Source organism: Opisthorchis viverrini (assembly GCF_000715545.1).
Source record: "Opisthorchis viverrini unplaced genomic scaffold opera_v5_455, whole genome shotgun sequence".
Taxonomy (NCBI): domain Eukaryota; kingdom Metazoa; phylum Platyhelminthes; class Trematoda; order Opisthorchiida; family Opisthorchiidae; genus Opisthorchis; species Opisthorchis viverrini.
Genome location: NW_008752116.1, coordinates 168,393 through 186,941, shown reverse-complemented (window position 1 = coordinate 186,941; position 18,549 = coordinate 168,393). Strand labels below are relative to the sequence as shown.

Genomic DNA, 18,549 nt, shown 5'->3' with positions numbered 1-18,549 from the left:
ACAGCCGGAAGAGGACAACACTAATCGCAAGAGTGCATTTTGTGAATCACGTGTCAGTGCGACCAGTTGGTGATGATTTCACATCACACAGTGGAGCTGGTGTTGTCGGGACTTCAACTCGGCCTTCAACTGCAGACCATAACTGTGTGGAGAATTCGACAGTACGTAGTTTATATTCTTCTTGATCTGGGTAGTTAGAAGACAGAGAGCTTCTGGTGATCGCAGTAAAAATTACTACTTATGTTTTTTTCGTTTCTTAGACTTTACCAAGCTACGAAGGCGTTCCATCGGGAAACCTTATTTTTACTTATCACATCTCAACGCCTCTTCATCTCGATAGAGCCAATATGCTGAGAGTTAAGTCGCAGTTGAACTCCAACGGGGGCGATCGATCGTAAAATTGACCAACCCCTCATGGTGCTTTAAATTTGTTTACCAGCTAACTACACGCTTCTATAAGCACAAAAAAGTCCAAGACGGACCGATTGAAGTTTCCTCCTTCTGATAAGAACGAATTCGAAAACTACGAAGGATAGCGAGTTTTGAAGAAAAAACCTCGGCTTTTCGCTTTAAACTTGGAAACAGCGCAGATAAATGGCCCGTCACACGATATACCGGTGTATTTCGTTGTACATTTTCACGTGTATAATAGAGAGTAATGTCGTTAGCACCCTTTCGGTGCCTAACTGTCACCAGAAGGAAGCACGAGATCTGGGACACTACCAGCTTGCCCAAGCCCGGAAAGGTGAAGTCGAGATGTAGAAGTCGGGTTTGAACCACGAACCTTCCAGTCAGTAATTTGGCGCTCTGACCACTGAGCCATCTCGCCCCCAAACTGAAATACACTAGCAGTCTATCGATTCCCCTTTAACAACGGCAGACAACCAAATAAAACAGAGGAGGAGAACTAGAAGTTTTAATGGAGATTTCGCCCGGTAACTGAAGCCCTTCTATGCTGTAAACCCTAGAATCAGTGTAGAACTGATTTGTCGTGTGCATTATGCATTTTGGGAAACTCGAGAGAGTCTCGAAACAGCCGCTCGCGAACGATTGGTTAAGTGTTTAAACTAATAGCCGAGAAGTCGCATGTTCAAGACTCCCTGCAATTTCGTGAAATACGCACCACTGCTGATCTCCAATAGGGATCAAATAACCATACAGTTTTTTCTCAGCACAGATTAGTTTCATCGAAACCTCCAATAAAAGATTACAAGAGACTTTACTATCTGGAGGTCGAAAGCCAGTCAGCCACAATCGGAGTGTCATGACTGTGATTGATCCCTTCTGTCATCTATTAGCAATGGATTCAGCAAAGTGTAGCAACTTATAGTTTGTGGTCCTGTACACGACGTGAAACGCAGCTGGAGGACCAACAAAATGCCCATTTTCAACCAGACGATGGGCTCCTGACGTCTCTAGGGTTCAAACTCTTGTTCTGTTTCATTCATTTACATATGTATAAACTGAGAGATAAAGCGATCCATACCCGGTGTATCGTGCGTCAACTCAGTACCATGGAGTTAAGAGCTCATTGCAAACAAAAACATTAGGGGCACTACTCATGAGGTCGCTGAAAACCGTCTGACAGCCCATGACCGTATTTGTCCATCTTAGGGCTCATCAGGTAGACACAGTTCCCAAGTTTCCGCCAAACTTACATTTTACTTGGACCCAAAGTGTATAGAATTTGACAACACTCTCGTTTGCACACCAGCAAATCCTGTATCCGAGTGGATACACATAGCTGGGTGACTAGAAGCTCGGAACCAGTATGCCAGCTTCACAGTCACTGCAGTAAAACTCATAAGCTCACAACTATAAGGACTGTCGTAGCTAAAAGAGAGGAGTAGTTAAAGGACGAAAAAGGGCGTGTAAATAAGCTCTTGTCGTACTGCTGAGTTACTAATCTTATTTCCAAGGTCAGAGTGGGGTGTCTTAGCAAACACACATGACCATCTTTAATGCCGCTCAAAGTGCTCCCAACCGTCCAGCTCCTGCCAGCCTCTGCTTGGTATCTTCCTGAACGGCTTCTACAACGTTGGACTGTCTAGAGGGTGCTATCTTTTTACTGACTTCAGCTCATCCACGGACGACGAACCTAGTGTTCAGTTGCGAAAGAATATTGAGGTCATTCAGGCTCCAACTAGGTCTACCCGCGAACGCGTGGTTGGCACCCGCTCTTACACAAGGTTAACTAAAGTCCATAACTGTGCTTTGCGTATATATGTCAGCAAAACGTATCGTTGGTCGTCAGCCCTTTTACAGGCGGTCAAGGGAAAACTCGAACCCGGGTCAACTAGATTTCAACTCATGATACTGTCCACTTGGTTACCAAGGTCGGAGTTGGGATCACCTTTACGTTGTCAGGTTTTAACTTATCCTCATGGATCAAATTTAACGACTTCACTATCAGCACGCCCTTCCCTACTTCCCACATATCGCCGCAAACGCAAAATATTGAGACAACTCAGATCCACTTCTCCCCTCACAAGTTTGAATATTCTAATGAAATCTAGGATTTGAGCCTTGGATAACGTGTGGATCTACCGATATTCTGTTGAACAAATCAATCGCCTAAAATCGTATGCGTAAACATGCTATGTCGGACTAGCAGTGCAACAAAAACCGATTAGAATTTGGATGATGATCGATTGACAGTCGGCAATCGATTGGCAGCTAAAGTCAATACTTTTGACGTGTGGATCTACCGATATTCTGTTGAACAAATCAATCGCCTAAAATCGTATGCGTAAACATGCTATGTCGGACTAGCAGTGCAACAAAAACCGATTAGAATTTGGATGATGATCGATTGACAGTCGGCAATCGATTGGCAGTGGTGTGCATCTACATGGTGATTCGCATTGTCTTATCGCATGGGCTACGTAACCCTACCCAGATGATCACGAATTTGAACAGTCTGGATTCCAGGTTAAGGTTACCGAGTGGTTTATGTCAATTTCTGGTGCTGATATGGATTGATTGAACAAAGGTTTGGCAGAAAGTATCACAAGGGTCTGCCTAAAATTTCGAGAGAATCTGGCCAGAGACAAAATATAACCTTTTCTAGTTGTCAGACGGGTAGCAGAGCGCAGTATTGAAACATTGACAATTATATTACTCACAAACAAATACATGAAGCAAGTCTTTTCAAAGAAAAATAGGAGAGCCTACACTCAGTGTGGTTAAGTAGCACATTATTTCACTGAAGCGACCGTTTGATCGTGAAACTGTGGAAGAAAAATTAAACTCGATGTCTCTTCTCGTTGTGATCTCATGGTAATGACAACTTTAGTAATAGTGCTTACGTTTTTGACGGTTTTAGTGGGTCCTGATGCTTGCATAAAACGAAACGTTTTACAGCGCCGTTCAAAAATCCCGTGTGGAGTCTCGTTTAATTCCCCTCTAAATGATCTCACTTCAATGTTTGGCATTTGGCTATGGGCTTTCACCATGCGATAAGAGAGCCGGAAGGAAAAACGCGGAAGTGCCTCTGCTCCTAATAAGGAGATTTCGAGGTTCGAATCGGCGTCTTAGACAGAACTTCGTGAGGATTACCATAAAGCCTCGAATACTCATAGAGATCACAAAACGCAAACAGATAAATAATTTTTTCCAGAGCTCGACTATTCGAATTGAGTGTCATTCATTTCTCACCGTAAACTAGGTACCTTGTTCATTCGTAATACACTACCCATAAGGTTGCCGAAAATTCGTCCATGACCGGTTTCGCCTTTCTTGAGACTCATCAGGTAGGCTTAGTCCCTGAGTGTCAGTCAACCTTATGTTCTACTGAGACTCACCTGGAACCCAGCTGAATCTCCCGTTTGTGATGTTTCCAGGCAAATGAATATGCTGCACAAGACCGCCTGATGTTACATTCGCTACGATATTCGAAATATCGCGATACATGTTTATCATTGTAATGTACTACTCATTAGGTTGCTGAAAATCCGTCGACAGCCCACCACCGGTTTCGCCTTTCTTAGAGCTCATCAGGTAGGCGCAGTCCCCGGGTTTCCGTCAACCGTATGCTCTACTTGATTGTTACCTGAAATATAGACAGGCTCACAAGCGTGCCTCGATGGAGAACACCATTGTGCTACACTTTCGCCCAGTCTTACAATCTGAGCCAAAGGTTTCCATCTAATAATTGGGAAGCAAGCATCAATCGTCCGGACTATTCCGCGAACTCGAACCGTTCCAATCAGCTTTCAAGAGTCAGTCATGCTGTGGTTGCAGACTAAATGTGTGAATGAATTTAGCCAGATGTGCTTTATGTGTGGAGATGCTGAAAGCTCGTGTAGAAGGTCACTGAGGCGTCCGTCAATCTGGATAACGGATTCGCCGTGGCATCGTCAAAGTGACATCATCAGGGTCTCATGAAATAGTGGTGTCGGAGCAGTGATTCCCCGGTTAGTAAGTGCTGAAAAGTGTTGTGCTTGTGGTTATAAAGAATGTGTTGACGGAAAGGATCTTTGGTTATGACTAGTCTTTGGGATGATTGGGCCCACTGTTTGCCTCTCTGGGTTGCATTTTGACCGGTCGACGTCTAGCTATTTGATTGGTTTCCGCTGCAGATCTGCCTGACTGGTTGTCTTGTCTAGTGACTTTCAGCCGAGTTTAGCCATATCATAGAAGATTCATTCGTTTGTGGATATCTACATGACTGAGACTGACAAGCTCTAAAAGATGTGCAAATCATTTGGGCATTTAGACGATTCACATGCAGTTTGAATCAGCGTTTGGGCAACAGTACCGAAATTCCGGTGCAAAATTCTTCGCCGCACGAGGTCGATAGGTAACCTCCCTGGTTTAGAGGGCACACATTACGGTTCTTGTCAGTCACTCACCTCACGAGGACAAATCACTGTCTGGAAGACATTAAGAATGTGATCGGAAGCGTTTTAGCTGATGTGAACAATGGCACTACACGTGTTTCATTTATGATTTGGTTGGCTTCACACATGGGGAAGAAATAACTGCAGTTGTATGTGAACTGAATCACAGGGTAAGTGGCAGTCGGAGTGTCGGTTATACAACATTTCCAACAAACTGATGACAGTGCGAGGAGATTTCGCAATTTTGGCTGAAAACTTCGCCCCTAAGTGAAGCCAATCTATGCTGCGAGACCAAGAGGCGCTGTACAGCTGTTTTGTCCTTATCGAGAAGACTCAGAGGTGCACATCCCATGGAATCCCAGGGAATCTCGGACCAGCCGTTCATGTTTGAAATACTCGCCGGAAGGTCGCAGCTACAAAACTCCCTACGGCAGTTTCGTGAGATGCACACTACCCATAATTCCTTATAAGGAGTATAGTACTTCTGAGTTTTTCAGCACAGACTCGGTCTAATTACGGACTAGCACTCTACTGAAGCTCCTAATAAAGCCAGTCATTTGAAACCAGTGTAGCTTGACGATGGAACGCAAATTCAAATAACGGCCGACCAAATTTTCGGTACTATCCGAAGTACACGTCCGGGTTCAAGATAACGCCCACAAAAATGGCATTAACACTGCAGTTAGGCTATCTGATGTTTCATGATGAATTATGCACTTGACATGCTCCAGCTGGAATAGTATTAAAGACAGCAAAGCAATTTTCTCGCTATCACACTACTTGTAAGGTCGCTGAATATATTGGACACCATCATGATCACCGTTGACAACAACACCAGAGAGCACTGGTGTTTCACCGCGATACAACCGTGTCATTTTGTTTACCCAAAGCCGGAAACTTGTGGTGGACTATCCAGAATCGATCTTACAAGCAGTGACATATTAGGAAACTGCTTCGATACTCCGCTTTAGCTGAAACATGAAGCGGCCTTTGTGCTGAATATTCTCCTTAACGAAAGATACTACTGGGATTTATATGAGTCTCCTGTTTCCAGCAATTTGGTTTGTAGACGAGTATTGATTTGAAGGCACGTACAATTCGATATTCGTGTACGAAAGGAGATTGGTGGAAATAATGAAACTAGGTCAATCTGATGAACCCCACAAAGAAAGGAACCGGTAGTGAACTGTTCGCCGACCTTACAAGTAGTATCAAAACAAGAAAAACATCTTCGGTGGTCTAAGAAATTTCTGGGTATTCACTGAGTCTATTCCAGCAAGACTTCTAGATGTCGTGGTAAGTTATCGTCCTATTTGGCATAGTTACCAGTTTTTCGTGGCTCCTCGGACTTCTGAGTCTAATAAATTAGCTGCATATGAACAACGTGGTTTTATCGACATCCTTTTGTGGCCTTGATACAAGGCAAGAACCGAGATTACTGAGGCATTTGGTACAGACTGAAAAGCAAGACATCTGGAAGGTTGGCTTCCTAGAAATTGTGAAGACACAATATCACGGTTTGAGTTTGATTTCAGCTCGTTATTTGAACAGTAGGTGTGAAACACTCCAACAAACGGGTAACCAAACACATCTTTTTATACCCCAGAAGTTTATAGGTATATTTCATTGAACCTAAAATTTCTGGAACGGTTTATTCTGAAGAAGGGAAATAGTTAAAGGTATCCGTATATGAACATCTGACGTTATTAGTTGTTGATCAGGTGGCTGTTGATCTGTTCGCGGAGATTGGCTTGCAAACATTTTGTCACCATACGAGGAGATATCACAGGGCGCATTGGGTAGGTACTTCTGCCTGACAGCGCTCTGACAACTTTCCGTTCGCGAAGTCATTGACGATAACAAACGTACCGCCAGATCATATCCACACTTTCATAACAAATCTGCTGAAAACAAATGACTCTGTTAATTAATTGCTATTTTTCCAGCCCTATATTTTGGAGTTGTGACCCAGTTCTTTAGAGTTGAAGATATCGGATGGCTTGAAATCTCTTCCTTTGATGTTTAGTGTCTCCCCTGTTGTTTTATCGTTTTATTACAGTCAGATCTACTTAAAGCACGACTGTGATGTCGTAATCCTCTTGAGCGTGCTGAGTCTGTCAGGCGTTCAAGAACCACTTATACGGCCGCTCTTCTTTGGGTCTGGACCGTACATCATGAAGATATAGTTAGTCAGAAAAGTAGGTGGGATGCACACACGATCCACGACATGTATGAAGCTTACTCATTCCTATAAACAGACCTAAACAAAGTAAATCGAGGAAATTAAGTAATTGGGTTTAGTCACCAGCAAAACGGACCCGAAATGATCTAACGAAACCACCAGTCAGCCTGGTAGCGTACTCCTTTCTGTTCTTCTCAGGTGTTGAGAACTCAGTCTAACAGGATGAACACTGATAAACGCCCTTCTCTTTTGTGGAAACCGAGGCCTAAACACCGAAGATTTTACTGAAACATGTGGATTGCTTCTGGCACTCCGTTTCGGTTGCTTAAACCGGTGTGTTTGTGGCCACCTCATTGATAGGTGCTACCTACCAACCGACAGAATAGCCCCAAAAGCTTGTAGTTTTTATTCAGCAAAAGTCTTGTAATGAAAAAACTTGAAAAAACCTTCAACATTAGGTTGAAAGTGTCTGACAGACTGCGGTTGATAAAACATTTGCTTAGGCTTGTTATTTGACCTGAAACTACATCCGCTGTTGAGATCTTACGCCTTGGCGGCAAACGTTTAGGTAGCATATTGCGTATAACCAAAACACAAAGTTTATCTTTGATTACTGTCACGTCTGTCAACTGCATGAGTGGTGGGCATTGGCCAAAAAGGGTCAATGAAGGTTTCAAAGCCTGGTGAACCAACCGCCAATTCTTGTTTTTTGAGGTCCAGCTTCTCCAGACACAGAAATCTACCGGTCAAAATGATGGTATAGCAAAACGACCAGTTAACTCCCGGCCAACTTCAAATGTGCTCATATCGCAAACTGAAGCAACCAGAATCGGACTCAGGAGTGCAATTACTTCCACGAGCCGGTCCAGTTTTGACCGGTACTACTCAAACTCCATATCCAAAAAGGCTCATATCATTAAAAGCGTCTACTCCAGATCTCCCATACACTTCTGCACACCAAATATCTCCATCGCCATCAAGAAACCCCGTGTCAATTACTACGTGAACCGAGCATCCAGATCTCAAATCTTTCATTGATCCGTCACGACTGACGTTCATAAAGCGGATTGTAACCCTTTTGCAATAACAGGGGAACTGAATGTAATTGAACCATCCATTGACCTCCCAGTCCCTTTATTTGAAGACTAGATGCTCTGATTTGGTTGGTGACGGATGATCACCGTCCTCTCAATAATTGCTGCGAGAAAATGGTCATTTATCATCGCGCATGCTCCCAGTACAAGGAACCTCAACAGTATGCCCCCTACAGAGTCCTTCCGGAGACGTTTCCTAGAAACACCCTGACTAACCTCATGAAATGTGCTCCGCTATTTACTTATGCCGGACGGTATCAGGGGCAAGCACTTCTTCACTACTTGATAACCTTCTGGCCAAGGATGAACTACCGGTTGAAGCAATCAACCATCAAACTTCTTTAGGCCGCAGTGATCACATTTCTCTCGTTTTCAAATGTGTGACTTATATCGGATGGTAAACAGCCTACCTTTCCTGGAAGGCCTAGTATGAGCTGGTGACTGGACTTCCTTGGAGCAGCTACAGCCCAGAGAACTTTCACAGAGTCATGAGCTTTACAAAATCAGATTTTCAAACCATAGCATCCGCTATTTTCACTGAAACAAAAGGAACGACAAGAATTTAGACTAAGAAACGGTTTGATAAAAGAGACGATACTTATTTTTGCCATAAAAGAACCATTTGCTAGGCCTTACGGTGAAGTCAAAAAGCTTTCTCAGCACTTCACTTCTCCAGAACAAGAAAATACCAGAAAGTGGTCAGCTTCACTGATGGTCAACTTCACAGCGGACCTTAAGCTTTCATACGAACACGTTAGGATACTGAACAAGGTGGAGCACAGAACCCCTCAATATGTGTTAGAAATAATTTTCTGCGTCCAGTGAAAAAACCAGCCAACATTCTTTTTACAGCTTTATATTCCTAACCCAGTTATTACTCTATACACGCACATAAACCCATCCCCCCAAAAAATTTGCAGGTGCCGCAAAATATGTAAAAGTGATGACAAAATTCTTCCTCCAGAATTTAAAAATTAAACCAAAAAATTATCTGCCAGATGATTTGTCGGCGTCACTAGTTATTAGCTGATAGAAGCAGTTGTGTATATTCTGCTGCATTTGGAACTAGACAATTGACTCGATTTTGTGACGGCGGTAGAAGGTCTAGCCTGAAAATTACAGGCAACCTGCTTTACTCCAATTTCAGTCCAAAGTCAGCTATATTCTGCTTCATTTGGAACTAGACAATTGACTCAATTTTGTGACGGCGGTAGAAGGTCTAGCCTGAAAATTACAGGCAACCTGCTTTACTCCAATTTCAGTCCAAAGTCAGCTGCAAACATACATGGAAGGTTTACCTAACGGATGTCTTCCGGGATCGTGTGCATACTACTGCACTTTTGAGGTGTCATATATATCAAAGAACTTAACAAGGCATTTAGGTTTGGAGCTAGTAACCTCAAATTTCACACAAACGCGTGCAACACAAATTCTCGCCGCAAAAACTGGTTACCTGTTACACCCAAGGGTTACCATTATAGTGAACATCCTGCTATATCCAAAAGAAAGCCACCAGGGTTCGGGTCACCAAACGGTTAACTGACTCCCACTTGGCTCGTGTAAAGTCTCGAAAGGATGAGTACTGAGACCACTTAACCATCTTGCCTTTTTGAACGACCCACACTCTCTTTCAGCTATTTGCCGATGGACCTGAATACCCAACTGTAGTCATCATGATCAAAGAATTACACAGGCAGATATAGACGCAACTTCCAATCAGTCAAATGCAAATCAGTTGTTATTCTACTGAAGTATATGTCCAGCATCAGAGGTTGCGTTGGTTGGGACATGTGTTCCATATGCCGAACCATCGTTTGCCAAAGAGTGCCGTTTTTCATGCCCGATTCAGAGTAGCGTAGACAGAGAGGTCGCCAACTCTTGACTTGGCAGACGAGTATGAAGGAGATCACGAAACGCTTGGGTGTTGTCGGTGCTACTCGCCTTCTAGGATGGGAACAGCGTGATCCTCACTGTGCCTGGTTGGATATGGCTGCCGACCGATGTCAGTGGCGTTCTTGTTGTCAGTTACTATCCAGATTGCCTGAGTCAATGTCTCGAGGTGTATGCACCTCGGAAGCTAGCACTAATTCCCTTCTCCGCCAACCTTCATTCTCTTTTTTTACAATAAGGCTTTCAGATAAATCATGGTTGTATGGCAGTGAAGCATCGCTGTTGAACACTGATGTCATGCTGTGGGTGATGATGATTTGTTTTTCTGAGCCTCATACCTGCTAAGTCCACAGGAAATCCAGCACATGAAACGCTATAGGAACCGATGAGTGATCGTACAGCAATGTCTAGGCAATGGTTCCCTCGGGACATTGGAAGAAATGTTAGTGTCACGCAGTATCTCAGCTTAAATGAGGTTCTTGCATAGCTGACGGAATGAACGTAATTCGATACTTATTACCACCACGGGCATTTTTCGTCATGATTCGATTGTTTACAAAATATATAGGTAGCATTATTAATATACTTGGCTGATCAGATGTGGGTTGGTAGAAAAATCGTTATATGTGTGGGCCATGAATTAGGGCCGAGTCACCCCCAACAAACTTTCTGACTTCAGTCCCAAGGCCGTGTAAATCTTCACCACCAAGACAATTTACGTACGCTGAAACTATTGAGGCACCGGAGAGCGCAGCTGGACGGAAACTTGGGGACTGCGCCAACCTTATGGGTCTCAAGAAGAGTGAAAACGTTCATGAACTGTCGAAGTGTTTTCAGCAACCTCATATGTAGCACCCTTTATGAGGTTAACGTATACTTTCCATATTATCTTATGGAAATTTCTAATTTAATATATATTCACAATTACTGTCTGCGTGTTCATGTATAGCTCATGTATATTTCTCTTCCTATACACCTATTCGGAGTCGCTCGTGAGTGGTATATTCATATTCATTTGAGCGACTTACAGCAGGTTCGTCAAAATGGACGAATTCGTCCTATATTAAGAAAGGCACTCATGGATAGGTGACAATGGACACTTTGTGCTAGCGGGGTAACTACCAGAATATCCTTCACTCCCACTGCTCAAACCCGATGCCATCACCGAACTCCGAATCAGTGAACTGAGGTCCGTTTGGCGTATGCATTTGAACTGTCACACATTCTTGTACTTTTTGTCTGTCTGCTGAGTGTGCACTTCACTAACCCCCCACGTCGTGTCCGTCACAACGATGCATCAAATCATCGATTGGAAAAATACAAGCATGAGCGGTAATGCACTGCTGAAGAACCCAAGCTGTGAGACCTAAAATGGAAGGGACAAACCCCAAAACTCTAACACTGTATGAGGCATGAGAAGTCAGGCTTTTACCCTACTCAACCTGATGAGTCCTGTGCAGACCGTTTACTTACTATCGGCGCGTAGATCTGTCGCCAGGTAACCAAACTGAGAATTAAATATTTTTACATTCCGCGATTGACCTAATTATGGCTGATGCTATTACCACAACGTCATAAACAATCTCTTGATGGTTCGTCTCATACAAATTGGACCTGCAAGATAAATACCTCATTTGCGGCCTATAGTACACATAGTCATTGGATGGCGCATTAGGTGTCATTGATTTGTTTCAAAAACACGCGCATCACATGCATGTAGAAACCGTGCAAGTCGCCGGAAATTGTATGTAAAAAACGTTATACCCTAGGCCAAGACGGAGTTCAGCTGGAACAAACAGTGAAAAACGCTGTTGCAGTGCAGGTAAACCAAAGTAGGCTTATATTAGTTAGTAAAATCCTACGAAGCCATTCATGAGCTCCTCATAGGTCTCAAGAATGAAAAAAACGAAAAGTTTTGGTAATAGTGATATTACCTAATTATCGACACTTACTTTTGGATCGTTCATTCTGTGAAATTGTTGAGTACGTATCCAACGGGAACAAAGCTTATCCCATACAGTGTGTGCCAGCGCCTGATAGAAATCCCTGGGAGTGGCCACATTTCTGTCTTTAACAACGTCAAAATGCAGATGCCTGTTGAAAGAATCTTTGATATCCGTGATGCTTTCAACTGCGAAATCGCTAACAGCTGCTGAAGCTCTTCTCTCAGCAGCCATGCGCAGTTACCCAAAATGATTTCAAAACCGTTCCAAAACAAAATTCAAGGTCAACCTCGTGGACTTAGCAAAGCAGTAAGTTCAGTGGGTTTCCACAGTAGCTGAAAGTCAGCGGTTCGTTTTGTGTATGATACATTCTTCCGTCACGAAGAGACTGGACCTTACCGTGGTGTGACGGTTTGCGCACCTCAGTGATCCATTGAGCTATACTGGAGGGTGTCCCGCGACACTCACAGAGTCTCACACCAGGTTGGTCAATGGCTAGAAGTCTGACGGACACAGTCTCCTGGCCCTCCAGGTTGGGGGTTGAAACATGCGGAGACGGTAATAAATTTGCATTTTCCGCCAAACGCCACCTGTCGGTTAGACTTTTGAGCCAAAGGTTTTGGTTGAGGACCGTGTAGTGGTCTGTCTACCCAATAAGTTAGTTTACCAGGAGTGTGTGGCAAAGAAATAAAAATAATAACGCTAGGTTGGGTATACAAAAATAAAGAGATTAGATGGAACAGACTCACTAACAATGGTCCTCTTTAAAATGGTTCGTCGTTGGCCCAGGTCAGCGAATAAACAACAACCAAATTATGTTGGCCCAGAGGTCTTCTGAACAGTTCTCACATATAATAGATCCCGAAGATGTCTGAAATGTTTTGGTACCAGAATTAATACATGAGACTCGCGAATGACCTCTGCAAGCGCGAACGAAATCAGAAGAGAGAGTCGAATTACGTAACCACGCTCGTATTATGTGAAATTGTACAAGTGCGCGTTTTTGTAGTTTTTCATGTTCAAACAAAAAACGATTATGTAATTGATGAACTACGTAGTGTTATAATAGAAGTAAAGTAAAGGTACAAATCGCGACAACCCTAATCATCTTTCTGTCTAGATGTGGCGCCCTGGCATTATCCCAGCCCACGTACAACCATGATTTACATATACACAAATAAACTCATGCCACATCGGCCGTCTCGTGGTGCCGTCAGCCGGGTCGCCTTACTTGCTGCATACAGCAGGGCGGGTAAGCGAAAACAGGCTACTGCTAACGCCTCCCTTCTTTCTCCTTCACATACTTTTTCTTCCCCCTCCCCCCACCCCATTAATAACTCTCTCCTTGTAGGCCCAGCACATAGGACTGATGACTCCGTTCGTCATGCATCGGTTTTGCGTGAAGCATCTACTCGTCACATGGTGCCGACATCTTCAGGAATCTCCAATTCAGTCCTCAAGCCTCGACACCCACTCTATCTGGCCGCGCTCAATGTTCGCACTCTGAAGCAAGCAGGACAACAAGCTGCTCTTGCACTTACACTGGACTCGCTTGGCTATGATGTGTGCTGTGTCTCAGAAATACGGCAGTGAAGCATCAGTGTTCAACACTGATGCCATGCTGTCGATGATGATGATGATGACATTCTTCGGTTATTGATTAAATTTTAGCATTCAAAAAGAAGGAATTACGGGTTTCATTACTCGCAATGGTTGGTTTTTCAGGGAGTTTGGTGAATCTGAGATATAAAAATCAGTTAAGAAATCTGATGGCTTATCAAATCCTTGTGTGGAAGTGAAATCTGAACGAGATACATCATAGAACTATATAATGTAATTACTTAGATAGTCCTCAATAGGGGATTCGGCCCTTCTTGTATGGAAGTGCAATGCATCAGAACAGACGCATGAAGCACAGTGATTTGAGTGGTCATGACGGGTTGGGGGCTAAATGGACGCCCATCGGAAACAATCTGAAGTTGATTTCAAATTCATTTTTCAAGTTATAAATTTTTTGAAAGTTGGTGTATTCTGGCTACACATCTGAGTGATATACTGCCCACAGTCGTTTGTTTAATCGAGTGAGATTTCAAGGATACCAAACACGACCAGCACGTACAAAGAAAGCAGCTAACGAAATAACCTATGCTCATTATTCGCACACTGGAATTGGATTATCGAAATCTACGCCGTTTTCTGGGTTACAACATCGTGGTTAAGACTGGCCATACATAACGAATTATTTTGCAAATTATCGGTATGAGTGATGTGTTTAAGTGAGCAGATCTTCTAGGTCGTCAGCCATCGACTGATAAAACGGTGCCTAGTGTATCAGGATACCGTGAATTGTGATAAAACATGAGTCACTAACAATGGACGAAAGCAACAGACAGCTCTGCAGCTGAAATAATTGACTGAGCTGTCTAGGATCTATATATTGTTGTCGGGTAGATCGTGCAATTTTGATAAAGTATGCGGCCTGCAGATGTTAATGCACTTTACCGTGTTACGTTAAACAGAAGGATGGCCGTCTAGTGGATAATAGCGGACAGCTGAACGAAACTTGATGACACGCTCGTCTAACATGTGGCTAGCGGTCCATTGTCGGATAGATCGTTCGATTTTGAAAAAGTATGAGGCCTGCAGATGTTAGTGCACTTTACCGTGTTACGTTAAACAGCAGGATGGCCGTCTAGTGGATAATAGCGGACAGCTGAACGAAACTTGATGACACGCTCGTCTAACATGTGGCTAGCGGTCCATGATGCCCAATCAACCAGCTACATCTAACCGAAGCTGATCGCAGCAAACAGCTGAACCAGAGTAACTGAGGCACACGACTAACTTACGGCTAAGGAATCCCGATGGATGGAGCTAGTCCATCCGTCTCTACCGCGAAATGTTGAAGGTCCACACGGTGCGACGCGGAAGTTTGAATTTGGTCGTTTTGGTCAGAATATATATGCTAGTAGGTGGCGTATGTCCATCTCAGACAGTAGCATTCATTGAGCTTCTGACGTCCTGAAGTGAAAGGAAGGTATAAGTTTGGATATCGAACTATCACCTTGCGGCATTTGGCCGAAAAACTGGAAGCAATGCCTACCCCTTAAAAGGAGCATTCCAGCGTCTACACAACGCCATATTCAGCGGCAGACTCGTATCGCGATTTGAAGCTTGGTGCCTACAGCCCAAAACCCTCAAGTAAAACAGGACTAACATGAAGTATATAAGGTCCCGGTAACAGACGAACATTCTGGAGCTGATTGGCCATTATGAGCCAGATGAAATCATCATCTCTTTCCCCCAGCAAGCGTTTTACAGCATCAGTCCTGGTGGTCAGACGTTTACTCATACTGTAATTTATCGCCACCATGGAGCCGAAAAAATGGACGCGCACAGACGTGTGGGGCCACTGTGCTGGGATTATGTGCTTTGGTCTGGGTCAACACAAATAAGCACCTCCTTTGAGGACCAGTTAACAAGGACATCATCGCATTTTCCAGACAAATCGGGGGCTAAAAACTAGAAATATATTAGAAATATATTATTTATTCGTGGAGACGCCTTTGGAAAAAGCCCGAAGAGCACTGCTGCACATAAGAAAAGGTTCACCATCTCAACAGTCGACGTGGTATCATATGTGATCCTTTGCACACCAGCGGTCACTGGCACCGATCGGTTTGTTACTCCAGATCTCCATACCGCCATTTTGTTTTAGTTGCAGTACACTCGACAACCGATGGCGGGTCGTCAGTTGCAGACAGTGAACCCTGGAGCCGCAGGATTTGCCTATGGACAATCAACCGCCTAATGATGACCGCATCCCTCTGGATTCCACCCCATGAAGCTCTTCCACCACTATGTTCGGCTGTTTACGCAGGCCGTCAAACGCTGTTGGCACTGGCCTAGGAGCGGCTTTAGTTTGTGCCCCCTCTTCCAACAGGTTGTAACCCAATAGCCACCGTTGGTGGATTGCAAATTAATTGGAAAACATTTATGAAGAATATTTCTTACTGCTTGGAAATGACTGACCTCTTAATTCAGAAAACAAATGGATTCAAGGGAAGCACATCTCCTAGTAGAAGGGGAAGGTGGGTTCTCCGGCAAAGATGCCAACAGTCTAGAGCACCTGTGTGTTTGCTCGCGAACTATAAGCTGGTTAATATAGGCTGACCCCACCTTGTTTTTGTAGTACAGATTTCGGGGATACTGTCTCAAGTGCCCCAAAACAAGGGAACACGTAAAAGCTGTCATTCGACAGACAACGTTCAGATCATAGCCCTCGCTCTCCAAACTTTACCGTTGTTCGCATTTCGGTGACGTATTTATCTCATGCTCCCTCAGCCACTCGAAACTTGTATGGCGTGCTTTTGTGTATCTGAGTGCCGCATACGTCTTTCGGGCTGCCGTTTACGTTCTCCAGATGGTTTTAGGTTATATTATCAATGCTGACTATCCAAGTTTTGTGCATGTACAGCCCATTTGGGTGCTATTCAACCAGCGGGATGCAGTATACGAAAAGAGTCGCGTATCTATACGGCGCAGCGTTTTCAACCATTGCCGAAATCTATGTGTTCGTGCCATGACAAAGCGAAAATCCTACTGATGGGTTGTCCAAGAAATCCATGCAGTGAAATATGTGTCGGCTGTTCTCGGTTTCCCTGTCCAGGAATAAATCGATATTATATTTTACGTATGTGCTTCCTGATAGCTTCTCTAATATGAGATTAACACATGATGCCGTAGCCTAGAATTAATCTTGATATCCGTATTTATGCCACTGACTTGTCCGTGCGTCAAATTCTTCACGCAATACTGCAAGCCCATCACATCCCTGAGCAGGCGAACACTTTACGCATGGGAGCAGGCTGTCGGCTTTCCAAGAAGGCATACATAACCGGACGCCCGGCACCCATGCCATTCACGATCAGGAAAGTTTACCGCTTGTAATTACAGTCAAATATTTTTTGCTTTATATATACTTTTGCTTTTGCTTTTCTTTTCCTTTATTTTCTTTTCTTGACATGTACCAAACCTAAAATTGTCTAAACAACACCACTTTGCCAGTTGAAGAAACGCATGTGGCCAAATGTACCTCTCGCTGAGTAAAGCAAAAGCATGCGTCCGGTCTCCCAACCTTTTGACAAAATAAAACTCAACTATGCTTCACCAACCTAGCTGCGGTGGCTGACACTTTCGGTGGTTGTTGTACATGTCTTTAGTGGTAAGGAACATGCCGAATCAATTGGGCAGCAACTGTTGCATTTCACAAGAGAGCGTTCCACACTTCACCAAGGCCATGTGGGTGCCCAACTCTTCTTCGCTTGGCCATCGATTCACTATCAATTCACAAAAAATAAGAACCCTTATGGGTGTGTTTAAGATTATTAGGGGCAGAGGAAGGTGGTCTCCCCGCTTCCCCAGACACAACGTACTAGACGGCCGGTGCTTCATGTGGTGTTTGTTATTGAGAAACATGCTCAGCTTAGTAGCTTCTTCGGATTCCTTGACTTCTCGTTTGTCTTGCGGGGCACCTGCTGCGTTTTTGGTACACCTTTTCTAGCCTAGAATTAATCTTGGCATTCGTATTTATGCCACTGACTTGTCCTTGAGTCAAAGTCTTCACGCAAAACTGCAAGCCCATCACATCCTTGGCAGGTGGTTTCCCCGCTTCCCTAGACAAAACGTACTGGACGGCCGGTGCTTCATGTGGTGTTTCTTATTGAGAAACATGCTCAGCTTAGTAGCTTCTTCGGATTCCTTGACTTCTCGTTTGTCTTGCAGGGCACCTGCTGCGAGGAAGATTCGGGAAAATGTTTATCCCGGCATCCATATTTGCCAACAATTCTGCTCCAAGATTTTGTGAAAAGCTTCCCCGACTCCATTGGAGCCAATATTAGTTTGGCCTTGCCGATTACCACCTTTGGGGCATGAGTACACCTTGGCACTCGCTGAACGCGACTGCTCTCATCCTTTTCTTCCTTAAGCACCCTCTCACCACGGTTCAAACGTCGGCAGTATCTGCCCCAAACGCCCGTATGACCGTCATTAGTTCAATCTGACTGGCCTCCGGTTTCCAACCACGAGGTTCCTACTGAGCCAAAATTACCTGTGAATTAACATCGGCCTGACCTTACATGTGTCAATCTCTTTGTCTAACTTGAATCATATCACCAGAGGAATGCGTATTCCCTGTCCGATTACTGCATTTTTGACGTCCTTTAAGGTGCTGTCCAGAAACAGAAGTGTGCCAATGAGATTATGGCATGGCATTGCCATGCCCAGTCTGACAGCACCCCCGCAGCTGTTTTTCCTTCCCACGACCTTTATCTCTCGCTCAGTCAAGCCTGCAGTTGCGACTACAAATTAATTTTCCACCCAATTCCAATCGCCTCCGGAACGAGTTTACTCTTACTCACTAAACATTTAGCTCGGATTTAACCATCTCGTTTTCCACCGAAATTTATTTCTGACTGTCCCACAAGTTCAATGATTTCATCAGTGGCCTTCGTCTGGCCCTACGTGTTTTCATTATCTTGTCGGCGAAAATATTTTTACAACCTATTTCTTTCTAAAGGCGACACCAGAGCGTCTGCACT

At 44.1% G+C, this 18,549-nt stretch overlaps 2 protein-coding genes across 2 annotated transcripts in view; one reads left to right on the top strand and one right to left on the bottom strand.

Moving 5' to 3' along the window:
* The window catches only part of T265_15374 (hypothetical protein), a gene marked incomplete at both ends in the record, with an annotated part of 82,647 nt that extends 70,446 nt beyond the window's left edge, over positions 1-12,201 (bottom strand). The window contains one exon of the mRNA XM_009177779.1: positions 11,960-12,201. Coding sequence (XP_009176043.1) covers positions 11,960-12,184 — 225 coding nt within the window. The remainder of the gene's footprint in view (positions 1-11,959) is intronic.
* The window catches only part of T265_11185 (hypothetical protein), a gene marked incomplete at both ends in the record, with an annotated part of 24,655 nt that extends 6,771 nt beyond the window's left edge, over positions 1-17,884 (top strand). Inside the window, 2 exons of the mRNA XM_009177778.1 lie at positions 13,302-13,513; positions 17,735-17,884. Of these exons, the coding sequence (XP_009176042.1) occupies positions 13,302-13,513; positions 17,735-17,884 (362 nt within the window). The remainder of the gene's footprint in view (positions 1-13,301; positions 13,514-17,734) is intronic.
* Between the last annotated feature and the right edge of the window lie 665 nt (positions 17,885-18,549).